This window comes from Drosophila willistoni, chromosome 3R (assembly GCF_018902025.1).
Source record: "Drosophila willistoni isolate 14030-0811.24 chromosome 3R, UCI_dwil_1.1, whole genome shotgun sequence".
NCBI classification, from domain to species: Eukaryota; Metazoa; Arthropoda; class Insecta; order Diptera; family Drosophilidae; genus Drosophila; species Drosophila willistoni.
Genome location: NC_061086.1, coordinates 8,785,202 through 8,805,243, shown reverse-complemented (window position 1 = coordinate 8,805,243; position 20,042 = coordinate 8,785,202). Strand labels below are relative to the sequence as shown.

At 38.4% G+C, this 20,042-nt stretch overlaps 5 protein-coding genes across 7 annotated transcripts; 3 read left to right on the top strand and 2 right to left on the bottom strand.

Moving 5' to 3' along the window:
• Positions 1–2,417: 2,417 nt before the first annotated feature.
• On the bottom strand, positions 2,418–6,282 carry LOC111519496 (activin receptor type-1-like). Of its 2 annotated transcripts, none has more exons than XM_047010832.1 (3): positions 3,133–3,290; positions 2,825–3,050; positions 2,418–2,756 (listed from the first exon to the last, which is right to left on the bottom strand). In XM_047010832.1, the coding sequence occupies exons 1-3, from the start codon at positions 3,273–3,275 to the stop codon at positions 2,607–2,609; spliced, it is 519 nt and encodes a 172-aa protein (XP_046866788.1). In that variant the 5' UTR covers positions 3,276–3,290; the 3' UTR covers positions 2,418–2,606. The 2 variants fall into 2 exon arrangements, with proteins under 2 accessions (XP_046866788.1, XP_023036451.2); XM_023180683.2 differs by lacking the exon at positions 3,133–3,290 and adding an exon at positions 6,264–6,282 and having other exon boundaries at positions 2,424–2,756.
• LOC6650769 lies at positions 3,458–4,671 on the top strand. Its single transcript, XM_002073269.4, has 3 exons — positions 3,458–3,573; positions 3,642–3,863; positions 3,924–4,671. The coding sequence occupies exons 1-3, from the start codon at positions 3,569–3,571 to the stop codon at positions 4,492–4,494; spliced, it is 798 nt and encodes a 265-aa protein (XP_002073305.3). The 5' UTR covers positions 3,458–3,568; the 3' UTR covers positions 4,495–4,671.
• A 100-nt stretch (positions 6,283–6,382) lies between the features above and the next one.
• LOC6650768 (transcription initiation factor TFIID subunit 5) lies at positions 6,383–9,120 on the top strand. Its single transcript, XM_002073268.4, has 5 exons — positions 6,383–6,660; positions 6,728–8,034; positions 8,102–8,402; positions 8,462–8,808; positions 8,866–9,120. Exons 1-5 carry the CDS (start codon positions 6,577–6,579, stop codon positions 9,008–9,010), a joined length of 2,184 nt encoding a protein of 727 aa, XP_002073304.1. The 5' UTR covers positions 6,383–6,576; the 3' UTR covers positions 9,011–9,120.
• Positions 9,121–9,335: 215 nt separating this feature from the next.
• LOC6650767 (transcription elongation factor B polypeptide 3) lies at positions 9,336–12,637 on the bottom strand. Its single transcript, XM_002073267.4, has 6 exons — positions 12,254–12,637; positions 10,935–11,990; positions 10,631–10,860; positions 10,475–10,569; positions 9,930–10,421; positions 9,336–9,861 (listed from the first exon to the last, which is right to left on the bottom strand). Exons 1-6 carry the CDS (start codon positions 12,332–12,334, stop codon positions 9,785–9,787), a joined length of 2,031 nt encoding a protein of 676 aa, XP_002073303.1. The 5' UTR covers positions 12,335–12,637; the 3' UTR covers positions 9,336–9,784.
• A 732-nt stretch (positions 12,638–13,369) lies between these two features.
• LOC6651689 (uncharacterized protein CG4449) lies at positions 13,370–15,215 on the top strand. Of its 2 annotated transcripts, XM_002073266.4 has the most exons (6): positions 13,370–13,576; positions 13,654–14,201; positions 14,265–14,371; positions 14,450–14,628; positions 14,695–14,929; positions 15,010–15,215. In XM_002073266.4, the coding sequence occupies exons 1-6, from the start codon at positions 13,516–13,518 to the stop codon at positions 15,098–15,100; spliced, it is 1,221 nt and encodes a 406-aa protein (XP_002073302.1). In that variant the 5' UTR covers positions 13,370–13,515; the 3' UTR covers positions 15,101–15,215. The 2 variants fall into 2 exon arrangements, with proteins under 2 accessions (XP_002073302.1, XP_046865306.1); XM_047009350.1 differs by lacking the exons at positions 14,695–14,929; positions 15,010–15,215 and having other exon boundaries at positions 13,371–13,576; positions 14,265–14,367; positions 14,450–14,620.
• Positions 15,216–20,042: the final 4,827 nt, after the last annotated feature.

Sequence of the window (20,042 nt, the reverse complement as noted above, 5' to 3'; positions counted from 1 at the left end):
TAAGAGGTGTAACTTTTTTGTTAACACATAAATATGTAAATGAAAAATTACATTTATTAAACTCATACATTATATTTTATTTTGAAACAAAAAAAATTATATTTCAGCTTTGGTTCATTTGCAAAATACAAAAATTTAACAATAGAACCAAATTTTCGTCCAAAAAGTTTTGACACAAGCTTTATTTTATTCATTTTTCCTTTTACTTTTGCAAGGTTATAACAATTGTGTATAAATTTTCTTATTCTTTTTTTTTTGTTTTCATTCCAGACGGACCGCTATGCCGACATGGTAGACAAAGTTATTGGTCTGGCGGAAGAAGCCATGCGGGATACACGAGGGGTAAGTAAATTTTAGTACATTTCAATTTAGTTACAATTACTAAAAAATAAATTTTTTTTCTTTTTTTTACATACACAGGCCCGGGTCGAACAACAGGAGTCGCAGGCTCTTGTTCCGGTGGCAACACCACCACTGGTTGTGGTTGATCCGGCACTGCCTGATCATTGGTTCCTCTGCCTCTTAATCCAGAAGCAGAGTCAGTGGTTTTTGTTGAACCAGCGCCGGTAGCGGAAATAGCTCCTGCGACGGACAGGAACAGGCGCTCCTCTGCGGTGCAGGGGGAAACCATACTCCCGCGAGTATGGTTTCTCCACGGTAAAATGCGCGTCTGTGCGCTATGTGCCATTCGACAACCATTGGCAGAATCATTGCACACCGCACAGACTGCGCTAAAGGGAACAGAATAAATTGCACAAAGTGCAATTTGTTTCGTTGTTCCAATTACCGTGGCTTGTCGTACCACAACATCGTTTGTGGAACTCGCGTATACGGCAGAAGCGGGTGGAGTTGGTAGGGTCTGATGAGGTGGCCAATACAATGGATTGGCCAGCGTATGCCAGAAGTTATTACGCAACTTATGATATCACGCCAACTCCACCTGTGAAGGAGCGGGCAGCACCTGTTCCTGACAGGCCGGAGGGCCTCTTGAGGACATCCTGACGTTTACGGAGGTGTGTATGATTTTAATTTTTTTTTATTTCATTATTGAAAGTTTGTAATTAAATATTTTTTCTCCTACATTATAATTGAAGGAAGAAGCTCTAATTTCGTCCCGACCCGCCAGACCAACGGCAGTAAACATCCATCCCAACTCAATCGCCGGCTCCCCCTCAATTGCCGCGGCGTCCTCGCCAGCAAGCAGGAACGACACATCACCAGCAACCACATGGTCTGGAAGTACTCCCAACTCTTTAATGTCTTAAGCAAGTGAAATTCGATATACGCTATGTAATTTTGTTGACCAAGGTCAATCTCCTGGAGGCATATGTTTGTCGCAAGTTCTTCTTACGTTTCGCCAATCATGAGTTCTCATTAGATCACTTTGACGACTACGAGAAGCACTATACCGTGATGAATTATCGTCCCGATGAGGCCGAATTGCATCATGTGAAATGTGAGGAGTTCCTTGAGCTCTGGCAGCAACAATATCCCGATCATGATTGGTCCAAAATAGAGGAGGATATATGTCAAATGCTTCGCCAACTATTACAGTGTTCAACTGAGGCGCCACCGCCCTGTGGTCTGGCTCCTTGCAATCGCCGCCGACATAATGCTCAAATGGCAGGATGATCGAATGAAGCCGCAACTATTGGAAATCAATTGGACTCCCGATTGTAAACGGGCCTGTGACTGTTATCCTGATTTCTTTAATGATATTTTCAAATTACTTTTCCTTAATCAATGACAATGATTTTAAAATCATTGAATTAAAAAAAAAAAATATTTAAACGTTTTTCCATTTGTTTTCCTATTAATTAATTTGTGTGTATATTTCTGGGGTTTTTTTTTGTTTTGTATGTAAACTCTCTACTTTTTAAACTAATTAATCCCTTGGGATTGTCTTTCTATTTCCGGATTTTATTATTTTTAAATTAAGTGCACATGCGGTGACCAAATTCGGTTATCAGGGAAATTCACTGAGACGAAGAGCGGGCTTATTTAAAAAATATTCTTATTGTTTACATGTACAAGAGTAAATTATGTAGGAGATGTGATCGATCGACGTCTTATATATATAGTAATTCTAGTCATAGTCCAATAAGTGAGGATGTCAAAGAGTGATTTTACAATTCGCAAAATGCAAATGGCACTTTTTATGGATAAAATGGGGGAGAATGTGTGTAAACTTAAACTATATAAATCCTTATAATATAAAAAAAGTCAAGTTGTTTTCGATTTTACACATAAGGCAATTTTCAAGGCACAAAAGTCGAGATTAAATCATCCAAAACAAAACTAAAGTTCCCAAAAAAAAAAAAAATAAAAATTTAATTTTCTGATTTTAACAAGGTTTTTTTTTTTGCATATGAAACATTTGAGGGCATGACCAAGCTATGCCCCAATTCTTAATAAAGTCCAAAATTAAAGAATTATGTGTGTGTGTGGGATGAAACTTTTGAAACATAAATCCTGGTGGTGATAGCCTAATGTCATCTAGACTTAGTTGTTCTTCACTTTATACATATGCACTAAAAATTAAGACTTAAATTACAATCCTAACTAATTACGTTAATTAGTTAGCTAATGCCACTAAATCTAACTCTCTAAACGCAGACCTCATCGAAATCTAAACGTATTTTCTCATCCGTGGCAGCTAATTTGTGTATAGTCTTTTTAATGCGCATGGCGGGCAAACGAACATTGGGATTCTGATGCCAGCATTCCTTCATTAGCTTGGACATGCCAGCCAGGAGCTAAAAGGAAAGGAAAAACAAAACCAAATTATAGGAAACGAAAACTTTTGATTTTTTCAGAAACTCACCGAATCGGAACTCCAGCGATTGGATATTGAGGGTCTATAGTTGTCTATGCAAACAACTTTACGCATATCCTCAAAACTTGGATCCATCCGCACCACATCATAGAAGGGAACTTTATACTCCTCGGCAATGCCGCAAGAAATGGTGCGGCGGCACACCTCCCAGAGGACCAAACCAAACGCATAGATATCTGTACGGCGCAAGGCCTCAAAGCATTCCAAATCAATGCTGCAAAGACAATAATAAATTAAAGTAAAGTAAAATAAATTAATGTAAAGTGGCGGCTTCATTTTGAATTTGTCACCAGCACCATGATGGATTTCGGTCGCCCCAATCTCGAGTCGGGTGAATTAAAGGCTCCAGCCGAGCTGCCTGTAGAGACCATGGTGTGGAATCTTCCGGTGACCATCTATGCAGCCAATCCCCTGCAAATCTATGCACCGACGCAAACATTCGATTTGTTAATCAAGTGAAATAGTTTAATAAATGTTAACGCAAACTTTAAAGTATTTCCATTAAATTTCAATCAACAGCAACAGCAAAAAAAAAAAGCTAAACTTTCAAATCTGGCCACCAAAAAATTCGCCAGTTTTTCAACACTAATCTCCTCACGCTTCGCAGCACTGCACTCGGGACGTGAAAACAAAAGAAGAACAAGCGAGTAAATTAACAAATTTGTTTTGATTTACTTATTTAAATGAATAGAGCGTAATTAAGGATCCGCAAGAATCACAGCTGTCTTCAAAATGCAGTAAGTGAAATGAAGCACATGATTTTTATGTTGAAACTATAATTTTTATCCCTGTTATATTTTGGCAGGTCCTACAGCGGTTCGGGCAATCCAGCAGCAGCAGCTTCTACTGGAAACAACAAAAACAAAGCAATTTTTTTCCCACGTCCACCGACTCCTTGGGACGGAATGCCGTGGGCGTGCCCTCAACCAGATGTGGGCGGGATTATGCACTTTGGCTCAAACGCTAATACCAACTATGGTTTTGAGTCACATAAACGAAAATCCTTAGAGCAATTGGCAACCGTAATGTAAGTATGAGAAACAAAATCCAAAATATTGAATGGTCAAATCAGCTAATACTTTTGCAGGCCTCCCAAAATGTTAATTACCGAAGAGCGAATCACTCAACATTTTAGTGGATTGCAAATCTCTGGCGAATCAAAAGTTGGATCTGGAGTCAATGGGAGTGGGAATAATAATAGTGTAGCCTCGGTAACCGGTGGTCTGGCTACCGATGATATTCCCTCGACTAGCACTGGAAAAACACATCATCCAAATCCTGCATATCAACTGGCGGCAATGGAGCTTGAGCAAAAACTTCGTAATGCTAATCGCATTGTGATCTGTGATGAACTGAAACAGAGTGCCACCCCACCTGTGGCAGCTGCTGGCATTCCGCCGGAATGGCTAATGAAATCAGTTCCACGTCCCTGCACTGCATTAGTGCCATGGCAGCCCCCTGCTCACCAATTGCCTCTTTCAGTTCTTTCTAAGCAGCGGCCCGAACAACAACAACAACAACCGTCACAACTCCACCAGCAATCAACAACTAACGAAGATCTCGATGATTACGATGATGATCTAGAGTTCTTTGAGAACAACAACACATGCAATGTGAACTTGAACAAGTCTGATGAACAAATGGACGAGGATCTGTAGTCCCACTTGACATTAATAAGCTTAAAGTATCTCTTTCTATCTATAGTTAAGTTAAAAGTATTATGTAAGATCATTTACTCTGGCCTTTTTATGTATTTATAATATAAATTTTATATCCACAGTGTAAAACATAGGTATTTGATATAATCTCAGTAAAAAGGTCATGCTTCACATAACTTGTATGACAGCTATTGGTAGATGTTTCAGATGCCTTGCCATTTGAGCATAAATACAATCTATAATGCACTACTAATGTACATACAACCAAAGGAAGCCAAATCTTTAGCCTCTTGATGGGTGTCCATTTGATCATTCATTTTTTGCCATTTTTCTAGAAGATTCAAAAAACTTTGACAGTCTGGCAATATTCTTAACGATTTATAAACAGCTGTTTACAGATGTACGATGTGTATGATGCTTCCTCCGAGTTGTAACAGTGGACACCCCCTATATGGTGCAGTATACTTTTAAATTAATTAAATATGCTGAAAACGCTCATGCTCATGCTCATCCATCCAAAGCCCTTAATTTCTTCAAAGCTTCTGTCAGACCTAAGTATGCTTATGCTCATTGTTCGCATCTTAATTCAAAGCAGCAATTAGTAGCATAAAAACCCATGCCAATCTCCACTTAAGGAAATAGCTGCGGAAACGCCACCTGAATACAGGATGAAATTTGCAACAGCAAAAGAAATTGACAAAATTTTTGCCTTTGGGCTTCCAGCAGCCAATTTGTTGTCTAATAATTTCATAGCTGGAAACACTAGCTATGGAAAAGTGTATACTGAGTATAAAGAGATATTCGATACTATAGCAATTATTAACATTATCATCACAGGTATTTACATTTGACACTAATTTCTAATGAAAGATCTGCCAATAAGGAAACTATTTCTGCTTTACTGGGGGAGAAAATAAACACACTTCGTGAGGGAGGATACGAAATTATCTTTACAGAGGGTTCAGTGTTAGAGGACTTTTTGGGCTGTGCCTTTATGACCAAAAATTCAATCACCGCTAAAAGTTTTTATATAGGGTCCAAGAGATCAACGTTGACCGCAGAGCATTAGCATTGCTATAGCAAAGGTAATAGACTTTGCAATTGAAAATTACTTTCCAAAACTTGTTATCCTAACAGACATCCTAGGGTCCATTCATTCCTTAAGCAAAAACCACATCAACAACTGCATAGCTAAAGATATTTTGAAAAAAGTAGAAAATTAAATATTTCTAACCAGTATTGATATGCATCACATACCAAGCCACGTCCAAATACAAGAAAACGACCAAATGGACGCTGCCGCAAAGAATGCTAGAGCGAACGAAGCTTTATTTTAGCAAGTTGGCCTATAAATGATGCGATTAATTATTTATATACCAAAATTAAATCGGACTGGGAATCTGAGTATAATGCTTTTTGCTTTGAAAGAAATAGAGGTTATTGTTTATTATTTCCCTTGTTTCGGCAGCTCCATGGTTGCACAAAAAAGAATCCTTCCATTGTTTGGAAATAAAACAATTAAATCGAAGCAACAGTGATTTATGTGATGTATGTGACACCTGCTATGTAAAAAAAGATATGTACATACATATATCCCACTTGTTATTAAACTGCACCAAATTTAGGCTCATAAGAAATAAATTTCCGAACCTACAACGACATTTAGTGGTTTATCGGATCCTCGCAGAGGAGCCAATTAACATTTAGAAATTATTAACATCATTCGCACGATTGGCTAACATTGATTTATAGATTAATAATTTACTAACCAAAACATTAATATATCATCAAAACTAACAACCATATGTTTTTATCATTAGTGAGGAGAGTTTCATCCCTAACGAAGAAAAATATCGATAACAACATATACAAATCGACAAAACATATAATTGTAAAATTTTTTTCTATTCTTTCAATTTTGTGATTCTCAATTATTACATTGGCGTTGGCGTTTATTCTTAAGATCGGGGAGGCCAAATAAATCTCAGCAAGAGCTGGGAAGTAATTTATTAAAAAAACAAAAACCATAGTTAAAGTAAATATTTGTCCAAGACTTGTTTTGGGCAGATGTGTACATAAAACATGAGTTTACCAAATGCGAAAACATCAAAAAATGATTATCTGCGACAAGCATTGGGCATTCTGCTGAAACAGAAGAATTATGTAGTAAGTCCTTGCATCGTGTTAGATTCTTTGGGATTTTACATTTCTTGTTGTACTTTCAATTTTGCAGAGCAATGAAAGGTTTCGCCGATCTGATTTTCTCCTGATGCAGAGTAAAAATCAATTTGTCGTTAACAAAATGCTAGACGCGGACTTGCATGGTGGGAACACCTTCACATACTCCAATGTCCAGGTGATCACCAACAATCAACACACAGTGGATCAGCAATTTGGTCGTTTCTCGCAGTTTGTGGAGGCTCAGCCAGAAGCATTAAGGAACGAAATGAAGCGTTTTTATGCTCCAATGTTGTGCCATTTGTACTTGGAGCTGCTTAAGGCTCGAGAGCCAAAAGGGGCTGTGGATTTTCTTAAGAAATATGTGCACTTGGTGGCTCCCGTTGACTTGTACGATGCCCCTTTGCCTACCAAGATTAATGGATGCTCAGCCCCCGATTTGGCCTGTCAAATACGATTTGCGCGCGAAGCTCAGGATACGGGAGATGCGGAATTGGAATATTTTATGAAGCTAGTACAGATATTGAGCGGCTGCACAAAACTGGAGATGGCAGAGGCGGATGCTACAGTTGCACATTTTCGGGCTTCGAAATATGAGATGCATACAACGTCCCAGGTGGTGGACACAATGTGTGCATATCTGCAAAGGCGTGGACATGTGCTCATAATGAATCTGATATACACCTGGTTGCATGTACAAATCGTAGACAACGAGCAGCGGGCGTTTAGTGAAGATCACTTGCTTGGATTAGAAGGCGCGGACGAGGAAGACGCATTAGACGGGGATGACGATGGTGGTGGTGCAGAAGGCACTACTGCAATGTTAAGTAATATCCAAAGTCGCGGCAGATCAAGTCAAGATCAAAAGAACAGCAAAAAGCGTTCTGCCGAAGAATCTATTGTCAAATTGGAGGCTGATATAAAGACAGAGGTTGCTGAGGATGAAATGAAACCAGGAATCGGTGCGCCAGTTCCACCATCAAGAGCCAATATAGAAGACTGCCTATTAACGTTAAGAGCCACCACAAATCAAGTACTCAAAACTCAAGTTGAACTTCCGCGTTTCTTAAAAATCAGTGATCGGTCACGAGGACTGACCACAGCCCATGTGGATGGCAATGAATGTCATATGTTGGCTGGCTTTGAAAATTCCGCCCTGCAATTGTGGCAACTGAATGAGCATAGTTGCCGGGGCAAAAGTTTTTATCGTCTTCACCAGCAATCCGAATGTTCTTGGGAGCTCAACAATTGTACTGGGCAACCGGAAGAGGATTTGGTTGATGTCAGTTCCACTAAATACAGTGAGGAAGATCGCCGGGACTATTGCAAAGCGGAGCGAAGTAAATTTGCCGAGAATTCCTAGTAAATATAATTTTCCCGTCTCTTCTGTCTCACATTTTAGTTAAAAAATAATATTTGTTAATTTTAGTAATGAGTTCGGAGGTTTGCTGTTACGTGGACACACCCGTGGTGTTACCAATGCTCGTTTCTCTGCCCACTATCCGCTATTTTATAGTGTATCCAAGGATTCCACTTTGCGTTGTTGGCGTGCTCATAATCTTCAATGTGCGGCCATCTATCGCAGTCACAACTATCCCATATGGTGCATGGATGAGAGTCCTGTTGGTCAGTATGTGGTAACTGGATCAAAAGATCTAACTGCTCGTCTGTGGTCATTAGAACGAGAGCATGCTCTAATTATTTATGCGGGTCACACTCAGGATGTGGAGGTGAGTTTATGCCTCTGATCGCATTTGAGTTCTATATGCAGTTTTCGATTCTTTTTCAGAGCATTGCTTTCCATCCCAATGGCAATTATATAGCCACTGGATCGGCTGATCATTCGGTGCGTCTGTGGTGTGCCACAAGCGGAAAACTTATGCGTATCTTTTCCGATTGTCGTCAAGCAGTGACAAATTTAGCATTTAGTCCTGATGGCAAAATGCTTGCTGCTGCTGGTGAGGAACCCAAAGTGCGCATCTTTGATTTGGCAGCTGGTATACAGCTGGCCGAGCTCAAAGATCATTCCGCCAGTGTCAGTTCGTTAGCATGGAATCTACACAATCAACATTTGGCCACAGTCTGCACTGATGGCAGCCTACGATTGTGGGATATTAAAAAATTGACGGCATTGGGGTAATAGTAAGTGAACTTATCTTTCGTTCCCCATGAATTAAAATCGTTTTCTTGCAGCGACAACAGCTCATCTTCATCAACATCATATTCATCATCGTCCTCCGCCACAACGAATCGTCTCCTAAGTATGAATAGTTCCTGCCAACGTTTGGTCAATGCGTTCTATGGACGAAGTCGAACGCTCTATTGCATTGGCACGTAAAACAAATAGGAAGATGATAATTAGATCGTTTTGTTTGAAAATAATTTATTCGCATTAAGTCTGTGTGTAATATATAATATATTATTAATTACTGTTACTATCAATTGAAACAACTTGGTTTTTGTCTTTCCTCCTTTCGCCCACCCTGCGTGATGTAGTCATTTGTTATCCGAGTGTTTAACTATATAAAAATTAAATTTGGACACTCGCACAGCCCTCTAGGACACTGAACATTCAAACTTATATAAAAATAACTACAAATTATATCAATAATGTAGTAAAGGATGTGTGAAATACTTAATCTAAATGTCGAAACAAACTTATGTATCCAGCAAACTAAAGCAATTTTGATATACCAATTGCATTACAATTTATTACAATTTTTTTTCGATAGGGCAAACTTATTTATAAATCATAATTTTCTCTCAGCCTTTATAAACTAAATGGAGTAACAAACATTTAAATAAAAAATGATGTTAAACGAAAATGAATAAATATTTTAAATATGCATATATATTTATATATATATACATATATATGGTATATAAATGTATCGAAAACACAAGAAGTTTAGTCACAGCGGCAAATCTCGGTTTTTCTCATGCACACACCACCGTAAAACAGACAAACTGGGTGGACAGAAAGACTGAGTATCACACACGCACACACACACTGCATATGAGAGTGTGTGTGTGTGTGAGGCTTGGTGTGTGTGTTCGATTATTATTAACAAAATTGAGTATAAGACTATACAGTATAATTATACAATTAACTTTAACGTTTATGACGTCCGCGCATAAACTGCAGTGTTTTTGCCATAAGGGGAGCTTTCTTAATACGCATTGGAGCGCCTGGAAAATAAGAAATAACTTATAAGACTCTCTTTTCGAGATTAATTTCTTTTAGCATAAACATTTACCAACTTGCGCCGTATCACGTGTAGCGGCCAGCACACGCAAACGTGCATCCCCCACCTTTGCAGCATTGGGCGTAACACTCTGAAGAGCTGCCACACGAGCTGCTGGCGTGGCTATCAGTTTGCCTCTGGTACCAAATTGATCTTGCTTGCGTTGCACACTCCGCGGTGGCTTCACCATTGAGTCAACGAATGCCAATTGGGTTTTTCTTACAGGTGCTTCGATAAGCTTTTGTGAGGCCTTTATACTCTCGGATAGAATGCTAAGCTTGCGTTCCTTTTCCTCCTGACAGCGAAGGTACATTTCGCGCCATGTCTCCATCTCTTCGCGTTTTTGACTGCGACATTGTCGTTGGACATGCTGCTGCCACAGAACTTCACTGTCATCCATTAGATAGGGATTGTAGTCTTCAAAGTTTAGCAGCTGCTGTGGTGTGGCACGTTCCAAAACTGGACGTAAGACTTCAAAGGGTACACCTCCAGTGTATTCCAATGCTAAGAAGTAAACAAATTAATATTCTGATAGAAATTTTCCGCTTTAAGCTTACCATCAATATTCTTTTGTAGCACACGCGTGCAGAGATCAAATAACGAGGGCACTTGTAGAATTTGTCCAGTTTTTACTCCAGAATAGATCTTAGTGCTGAATGATAAGTCAAAATGTCATAACTAAATTCAAGCCAATGACAAAGATTAATACCAACCGCATAGTCTTGGAAGAAATGCCTTGAGCCAAAGCCTCAGATTCGTTAAAGAAACGGCCTCCAGACTTATGAGATGATGTGGGTACGCCACCGCCCTGATTAAAAACAACAGCCATGACTGTTTGATTGAGCGGCATGGGCTTATAGTTGTTCGATATTGTTGGCAATTCCAAGGCAATGCTGGGATCCAATGGTTCCAGTTTAGCTGTGGGAGCCAGAAGCTCTGGTTTCTAATCGGACGCATCAAGAAATTCAAATGATTTAAGTTAGGCAATGCATAAGTTTTTATATTGCAGGAACTTACTCTATTGCCAGTAGATCTTCCACTAGATGATGCGGTTGAGGAAGAAGTGGATTTGCTTGCCGTTGACATTGTTGTTGTTGGTACTTTGGAGGATGGCTTTGCCTTAGTGCTGGTGGTTGAGGATTTCTTAGAGCTACTTGATGAGCCCATTGGTAAATTGAGCATACCAAGAACATCATCAAAATTCGCTCCCATACTAGAGTCAAAGCCATCTTGGGAATCTTCTTCTGTTATTGACTTGTTTTTGGCCGCTTTTGAAGGCGGCGTGCCATCATCTTGACGATTGGGACTGCGTTTACGCTTGGATGACTTGTTGGCTGATGCAGATGCAGAAGATTTGTCTTTCTCTGACTTCTGATCTACCTGATCTTTAGGTTTTTCATGCCGGGAACTAGACTTACTGCTGCTGCTGCTGGAGCTCTTATGGTTCGAGGCGTGCTCTTTTTCCTTATGCTTTTCTTTGCTATCACTATTGGATTTCTCCTCGTGCTTATGTTCTCTGTTGGACTTGTGACTCTCTTTTGACTTGTCATGCCGATTGCTTTTGTGTTTCCTATCCTGATCTGACTTGCTCTTAGAGTGAGTTCGGCTGCTACTGCTGCTACTGCTATGCTGATGGCCATTCTTTTCCGCTTTACTTTTTGAGCTTCGCCCTTCGTGTTTCGACTTGGTCTTGCCACTATGACTATGATTGTGGTGATGATCAGATTTTTGGTGCTCGGGTGGAGGTGGTGGTAGCGGTTGTAGCTCCTGGTGCACTTCGTCTCCACTGGTGGAATTGCTTCCTTTGTTTTCCTGGTCCTGATCTTCATCACTAGATCGGCGATTTGTATCTGAATCTAGTGGTGGTGTCGGCGTCTCAGGTTGCTGTGATTGCTCTTTAGGCTCCTCTTGAGCAGCAACCATAGCCTTCCATTTTGTGACTAGAGTTTTGGCGGCCACTCCAATTTCTCCATTGATTTTACGCAGGGCATTTACAGTTTTTCCAATGCCTGTTTCCTGAAGATGCTCAAATTTGATGGGCAAATTAAACAGTTTGCTGATACAGTGAAGAAGCTGGAAAAAACACACACACACAGGTAGAAAAAATAAAAAGGGTAACCCAGATTAGTATGAGAGAGGCAGAGAGGTGTAATGACAGGTGTTTGCATAGTTGTAAGTGCTCACTCTCTTTCTCTCTCTCTCTGTCTGTCTTTAGAGAGTGAAAGGTCATTTAAACAATGATCTATGAGAATTGGCAATTTTTTGGAATAGGGGCATTGTCATATAGAGCAAGTAATTACACAAGTTATAGAAATCGAGACGGCGACAAAACTTACTCTTTTCTCATCCTGTCCATGTCGTTCAATGCTCCGTTGGTAGTGACGCACAACATCCGACAAATTGCTTGTGGACGTCATTGTATTTACCACTGCCGAACACTTTCTTGGTGAGTATTTTGTAACTGTCTGACTCTTTTATTTGCGTAGCGTGGCGTTGCAGAGAGGGGGGATGTGGGTTAGGGATGCAACACTTTTCCCCCAAAGTTAAGTTTTCTTTTCGACAAAGTACACACGTACACACACGAAACAGAAAACTCACATGCACATCAACGATCCTCTCCTCTGGCGAGGAGTTTTTACTTCCTATTTACTAGCACATTACAAAAGAAATTTAGTTAAAACAACTACCGAGAACCAGCCACATATGATGTGGAGAAAACATCGATACAACGACTATCGATGTTTTCTTTGTACTCCTCTAGCAAAGATAATATCGATACGCCAATCCTATCCAATGTTCCAGTTCCCAGTTAGCATTTAATTATGGAAAATCCTGGCACTGATCTCAAAACTTTTTATCGAGTTACACCATTTACTATCGACATTAATGAGCGCCAAAAAAGGTAGTTTTTGAAACTATACTATATTATATTTTTTATTGACAAACTAATGTTTGTCAGCAAGAACTTAAATATCGTTAATAAAATGATCTCCTTCTTTCAAATTTTGTAATACTTCTTTTGAAAAAAAAACATTTGTTTTTCGTTTTAATATTTACTGAATTATATTCATTTAAAGCAAGAACCGTTAAAAACATCGATGTTTTGCTTAAAAACATCTAAAACATCGATAGCAGCAAACATCGATGTTTCTCCACCTCTAACCGACAGCGTTAGGGACTTGCAATGCATTTATGTAAAAAGCGCAAGTCACTGCTATCACAAAACCAACTCACTGTTCACAGATTTTGAAATAATAAATTTACCTCGAAAACTATTAAGTTTGACATGAAACATTTAAAGAACAATTTTCTGCCAATTATTATTATTTATACTATGATGTAAGTTAATTTTTTAGTGGAGTCAATTTAAATTAATTTTCACAGATATTATTCACTAGTAATCACTGTCATTGCTGTCACAGTTGTTTCAGTGCTTCCATCCTTAACATATTTTCCAGCGTTGCCAGATCTATATTTCAGTGGCGCCCTAAATAAAGGTCTGATTTTTTCCGCGTCCTTTTTATTTTGTTAAAACATTTGGCGCTCAGATAGGCAACAATTTCTATTCATTCAAAAATATTTGAGGCTTTAAATCAAAATGTCAGATGATGATGATTGCGATGTCTTCAGCGTATTGAGCAGGCGGGTTCCTGTGCAAGGTTGGTATTCCGTCTCACTTACGGTTTGTTTTGCTTTTTGTTTCACTAAAACTGTTTGTAATCTTGACCAAACGCAGAAGTTCCCAAAGAGCAATTAAGTCTACCCAACGACTCGTTGTCTCAGGAAGCAGATTATGATATTATTAATGCTGCCGATACTCAGACCACGTCCAAAAAGCGAGGCAAAGCTGCGAAGCCTGTTACAAAATCAAAGAAGACCACTAAAAGTGTAAATGCCAAGCTGCCCAAAGATGCTAAAGAAGTTGCAGCACCACGCCCCCTCTCACCCGTCTCCCAGTTGATCGTGGAAATGGAGGAAAACCATACAAAGGAACAAGCGAATGAACATGAAAGTGCTCCGGTAGCCAGACGTACACGTTCGTCCTTGGGTAAAGCTGATACTAAATCCAAGACCACAGAAACCACACGAGTGCCTAATGTGTCGCCGCCAAAGCAGCGGAGAAGAGGCCGCAAACCTCTAAACGCAAATGCCAATGAAAAGGTAGACTTACAAATTCCGCAACAATCTTCACATCGTCGGCAAGTAGCCGAGTTAGCAGCGCGTTCTAAGGTTGTTGATAGCATTGACTTGGTTTCTGCCGTAATGCCTCGGATCGAAGGATTTGTGAGTCCAAATTAATTAAAAATATATAAAATAAACAATTTCTCATATATATATCAACCACAGATTAACTTGGATTCCGATGAGGATACTCCTAAAACTGCGGTAGAGTCTAATGTTGCACAAATTGATCCCGATATGGATAATTATTCGATCAATATCAGTTTAAGTTGGTAAAATCAATTAATTTTTGTACAATTCATTGCCAAGTATTAGTTTATTCTAAATATTTATTCTTCTCATTTTTATAGGCTGGGCGAAATACAAGTTTATCAAATGCGAAAATTTCAAAAGTTTACACACATGTTCCAAGAAGTGGCCAAGCGGAATGATGTGGGTGTGGATGATGTGGTTATAAATATGGAAGATCATTTCTTGAAACCTCATGAATCGCCATATAGTATTGGATTAAAAGACTTTCACATTTTAAGTAAGTAGCAGCTTATAATTAAATTTCAATTGTTTTAAGAATTCAATTTATATATTCTCATTTTAGGTGGGCGCGCAATTAAATCAAATATAAATAATAATAATAATATAAATAAACTTATAGCTGATGCTAATAGCATAATGGCTCTGACAAGAAAGCCAAAGAAATTCCAGTTAAAAGTCCAGGAGGATAGAATGAAACATCCTCTAATTATACCAATGAAAAAAACGGATACTTTTAACATTCTATATATTCAGTGTTCTGAGGAACTAAATTGTAATGTTAGGGATATACAATTATTGTAAGTTATATATCATTTTCGTTATCTAATGATATTTTCAAATCAATATCAGTTTTAGTAAATTAAATTGTCTATTTCAGCTTTGATGGTGATTTGTTAGATCCCAAGGATACACCAGTCAATCAGGATATGGAAGGCAATGAAATGATCGATATGCGTAGAAAAACTTAATCCTGTTCAAAAATTATTTGTTTCATTTTTTCTCTGTTTACTGCCACTGGTATTAATTATTTGTATATTATTAGTAAGAACCAAAACAACAATATAAAAGAATTCTCAAAACTTATTAATGTGATGGAATCTAAATTCTTATTCTGCAGTAACATTGATTATAAGTGTCTATTGTATATACGAGGTACCCCTAACCACATTACATGCACCCTTAATATTTTGTTTATCTAACATATAATGTTATAGCCACCGCACACACACACACACATACGGAGAGAAAACAAAATTGTTGTTTATATTAGGTAGGATGAAATCTTCTCAGTCGCCGCCACAAAGGATGCTAAAATGGGGGAAAGGGGTGGTACTGGTGATGGTGGTGGGTGGTTTTGGTGGTGGTTTGAATTTTTGCCTTGTGACTCATAGTGTGAGACTCATACCAAACTCTCAATCTTTGCTCTCTTGTAAACCAACTGTATCTTCTCGCTTTCTCTCTCGTTCTTTACCTCCCCTTATCCTTGTGCAGTTTCCCGTGGAATTTTGCTGCACGAATTCTGACACAGGATGAAGATGAAACTTTTCGAGAGGAACTTTTCATAAGCTTTTCATGAGCATAAGCTACATTTCTCTCTCGTCCTCGCTGTCTCTCTCTCTCTCTCTCTGTTTTCAATTCCTTTTGTTTCCCCATTTTGCAAACAGAAAGAGTTTATCCTTCGTGCTAAATGGACGCATTTTGTTCGCTTTTCGTTTACAGTATATAAGAGAATATAAAACAAAAAACCAACATACAAAAAAAACAAGTTTTATCCCAAACGTCTAGAGTTGAACATTTCTAAAGAAATTCGTTTTTTTGGCGATATTTTCGTGTGTGCTTAAAGTGAAAACAATTAATTTAAACTTGCAAAATATTTTAAAGGATTTATTTTTGTTCGTATTCTACCTACAAGTCCCTCAAAATATAAATAATCTACATTAAAAAGAAAAATACAACTTGTACATTTGGCGCCCAAACAAAACCATTTGTTAACGAAGGATTTTCAAGGTAAAATTTGTATATTTCGTTAGCTTTTTGTTTACACTTGTTCTTTCTGTATGTATTTGAACACTCCCATCAAATATTGTATGTACTCCCACTGCACCACCAACTGACATTGACAAATGTGTTTGTCATGTTGACTTAGAGCCTTAAACAAGTTAATTGCCGGGCACCAGACACAACAACAACAGCAACAACGTTGACTTCCTGCGTCCCGGCAAAGTTCCTGTTACATGTTCTTATAATTTATTTATGTTGATTGTTGGCCATTAATATTTAAACATATATGTATGTTGTGCAGATCGAATAGAAATTCACTCAATGTCCGGACGAGGTCACCAGCTACCTAGTTAGCTAGCTAGGTATTTTAGGCTAAAAATAAAACATGACACCTGCAAAAACGTTTACCTATGTAAGTGCGTACGATAAGCACACAAAGTCCCGAAGTCACCCTGCCTCCCACTTACACCCCGCTACCCTTTAGCCAGGATTTTCACTCTTTTTTTCTCTCTGACCTTGGTTTGGCAATTTATTGCGTAGCTGACTGGTTAAGGGATTTTTTGTTTTTGCTTTTTTTCAAATGACACTCTGAGGACTCTCAATTCAGCTTTGATTGCCATCAATCGAATATGCACAATGTTGATTGGCCTATCTCCCCTTAGCACCTAAGCACTTTCAGCTGCCATGGCATAGTATTCTGTGCTTTGACCTTCGAATTGGCACTAGAGGCGGGATATGCTGTGTAAATATGGCACTCGGAAAGATATCAAGTATTAAATTTGTTAATTTGCTCTAGAATGTAATAAACACTTGATTTTAATGACTCTTTTTAGTGTCTGCCTTAGTCAAAGTTTGGGAATGAAAGGTTGATTCTTACTGTGAGATAACTTTGGTTAAAAATAGAATATCTTACACCATGGCAACCACTCAAAGTGTTTAGAATGGCTAAGCCTCATGTTTTAAAGGAAAACACAAAAAAAAAAAAACACCTTAATCCGGGTTCTAGCTATATGCAAAATGTTAATTATGCATATTTTGCACGTTTTTCTGGTTGGAAAAGCTGCAGCAAAGACACACACACACACACACACACACACACATTCACAAACACATACACTTGCTTAAAAAGCTTATAAAAATGCACTTAACAAGACAGCTAACAAATACATTTTTGTCCTTTAGACCGGAAGTCAGGTAAAATGAAAACAAACGACACACGTGTCGTATACGTAACGAACAAAAACCCAAAACGAGCCAAACGTGGCCAGGTTTTTTTTCGACTATGACTCTACCTTAAATTTTAGTCCTGGCAATGATTTTGGCCTTCGTTGCAACAGCTAACACACTTTATTCCATTTTGTTGGCTTTGTGGCGCAACAAGCTAACAAATAAACAACTACAACAACAATACAAAACCTAAAGAAAATCAAAAAACAAACTGACGCCATTTTGCCATTAATCCTGACCAGTTTATTTTATGGCCAGGTTAAAAACAAACTTTTTACTCGTGACGCTAACGCTCCTTGAATTCCTATTAATATGGGGTATATGGATAGTCATGCTTAATAGATTTTCTTCGATAAGAATCAAATATATTTGAGATTATTTTGAATGCTTTGGGTTAAAATTTTATATCCATTTCTATTAAATTTCTCGAAAAGTTTGCTCATATATTTGTATTAAATTATTTAGTATCATTTCATTTTCCAGGGTATCCCAATATTCGTTAACCATGTGACTTCAATTTTGTATTGTTTGCTCTATTCATTTTGGCTTTTTGCTGTTCTATGTGGCTTGTATACTTTGTTTTGCCACTTCTTTACGTCTTTACTTTTTTTTTTTTTGCTGTTGGAGCTGTTGTTTTTGGTATAACCCCCTAACCCCAAGTTGGATGTTAATGGCCCGTCGTCTAGTTTTTATTACATTGTGGGTTATTTTTGTTGTGTTGGTGTTGGTTTTTTTCTGGTTTTGCTTCTGCCTCGTTTTTAGTAACAGCAAACACAATTGCCTCGCCTCGGCTTTTGTTTCAAGTGCCGCCATCAAATGGAGTGGCCATCCATCGTACAAAACACACCGGCAACAGCTCCATCACCATCATCGACTCCATCGACTCTAATACTGTGTTCCGCGTGGCTGCTCCATTTAACTGAGCGTGCATTGAACTATTCTGCGGTCTGATGCAAAAGGTCTTCAATAAACGCTTCTCTATATATGTATGTATGTATAGATGTGTCCATTACTCATACTCTAGCTTATGTCTGTGTGTGTTTGCCTTAAGATGTGGCCATGTTCCCTGCAATTATTGGTAGTATCCGGCTCCAAGTCATGTTGCAAACTCCCTGTTCTAGTCATCTAACTGATGTGCATTTGCATTTTCCATCCCTGAGGCTATCGAATGTTTTTTAGTTCACGACACTGTCATTGTTGTTGCTAGCCATTGCTCCTTTTTTTATATATTTCTTTCATACAAAGCTCTTTCACTTGCTCCCTCAGCAGAGTCTCGTTGGCAGAAGTTAAGAAGTGAGCAGGACAGAGGTGAAGAGTGAAGTGAGGAGTCCGAGTGCTATTATTAAAGTTTCGTTTTGTTTGGCTTTCAACAATGTCGCCGACAACATCAGTTGCAGATGCAACAATAATAACAGATGCCCTGATGTGGGTGTATTTGTGTGTTGTGAGTTGTGTGTGTGGACAACCAGAAGTTACTGACAATAAAATATACGAGTAAACTTTTGGTCAGAATATCCGGGGTGACAAAGAAAATTCTTAATATTTTGCAATTTAAGGAACCACACCCATGTAAACATTGAAAATTTTACTAACTTTTGAGTATTAAAAGAGAGAAAAAAAGGAAAAAGTAATGCAAGGAATATATATTGCAACATCTGTTGCAATAAGTAATCTGTGTAAAATAATGAAACGATTCGATGCCTTAGGTTCTGGGCGGATGTAAGACTCGTTTTTTTCTATTTTGTATTTTAGCTAGCAATAAATTTACAAATGATCTTAACAAAGCTTGGCTTCTCTTCAGCCTGTGGATGGTTCTTTAGCTCGCAAGGGGTCTAGCCAGCCGTTTCGCATGTGTCTGCAGCCTGTCATTGTACCTGCTGGTGTGGCGATTTATTTGATCTTGAAGCGTTTCCACGTCAATATCATGGTATAGTGAGGCGCCTCAGATAAACCATGGGCAACCATCTGCCGCAGAACTTTGTTTTGAAAAGTTTGTACCTTTTTTCTCTTAGAATCTGGAGCCAGATTTGGACTCTATATCTCCACGGAGGAGCTATTATGACACTATATAGTTTGCATCTTAGTGGAAATTTGCTTTTCCCATTTATCAGACAGTTTAGTTTCGACCATTTGATTCTGCATGTTTTGTCTAGGACTACTTCCAGGTATTTTGCCTTTGCTTCTGTTTGTAGCACCTTGCCGTTAAGCAACAACCGAGGAGGATGCTTTCTTCTTAATGTGAAGCAGATATTTAAACATTTGGCTCCGTTTAGCAATATATTCTGCAGATGTAAGACTGTGAAATGAATGAACCTTACCCCGTAAAGTATGCAGTATGCTGCAAATGTATTAATTGTTTTTAACAAGTTTATACTTTTTCATATGAATTCTTTCTATGATTTGGCTTTAAACAATGTTTGGGTCGAAAATGTTTCTTTTACTTAAAAGACCTTTAAGAGAGCAAAGTTCCCTTCATTTCACAGTCCAGACAAATAATTTGCTATATAAAAGTGATTGCTTGTTGAAAGGATATTACTTAAAATAATGGAACTAAGTTCTTAATATCCTGTGAAGGATACTCCTGAATGTTTAAACTAACAAGAGCAATCGATCCTGGATCCGGAGAACAAAAAAGTAGGGAACCAGAGCAATATTCTACCTCTTAAACTGTTGAAAAATCAA

Excerpts from the sequence above, each read along its gene's own strand:
- LOC111519496 (XM_047010832.1), bottom strand. The coding sequence starts at position 3,275 with ATGTTTGCGTCGGTGCATAGATTTGCAGGGGATTGGCTGCATAGATGG. Across the intron at positions 3,051-3,132 it reads GGCGACCGAAATCCATCATG|CATTGATTTGGAATGCTTTG; the intron begins GTGCTGGTGACA and ends TTGTCTTTGCAG. Across the intron at positions 2,757-2,824 it reads ATCGCTGGAGTTCCGATTCG|CTCCTGGCTGGCATGTCCAA; the intron begins GTGAGTTTCTGA and ends CTTTCCTTTTAG.
- LOC6650767 (XM_002073267.4), bottom strand. The coding sequence starts at position 12,334 with ATGACGTCCACAAGCAATTTGTCGGATGTTGTGCGTCACTACCAACGG. Across the intron at positions 11,991-12,253 it reads ATGGACAGGATGAGAAAAGA|CTTCTTCACTGTATCAGCAA; the intron begins GTAAGTTTTGTC and ends TGTTTTTTCCAG. Across the intron at positions 10,861-10,934 it reads GAAGATCTACTGGCAATAGA|AAACCAGAGCTTCTGGCTCC; the intron begins GTAAGTTCCTGC and ends GCGTCCGATTAG.
- LOC6650768 (XM_002073268.4), top strand. The coding sequence starts at position 6,577 with ATGAGTTTACCAAATGCGAAAACATCAAAAAATGATTATCTGCGACAA. Across the intron at positions 6,661-6,727 it reads TGAAACAGAAGAATTATGTA|AGCAATGAAAGGTTTCGCCG; the intron begins GTAAGTCCTTGC and ends TCAATTTTGCAG. Across the intron at positions 8,403-8,461 it reads GTCACACTCAGGATGTGGAG|AGCATTGCTTTCCATCCCAA; the intron begins GTGAGTTTATGC and ends ATTCTTTTTCAG.
- LOC6651689 (XM_002073266.4), top strand. The coding sequence starts at position 13,516 with ATGTCAGATGATGATGATTGCGATGTCTTCAGCGTATTGAGCAGGCGG. Across the intron at positions 14,372-14,449 it reads ATCAATATCAGTTTAAGTTG|GCTGGGCGAAATACAAGTTT; the intron begins GTAAAATCAATT and ends TCATTTTTATAG. Across the intron at positions 14,629-14,694 it reads AAAAGACTTTCACATTTTAA|GTGGGCGCGCAATTAAATCA; the intron begins GTAAGTAGCAGC and ends TTCTCATTTTAG.
- LOC6650769 (XM_002073269.4), top strand. Across the intron at positions 3,864-3,923 it reads GAGCAATTGGCAACCGTAAT|GCCTCCCAAAATGTTAATTA; the intron begins GTAAGTATGAGA and ends ATACTTTTGCAG.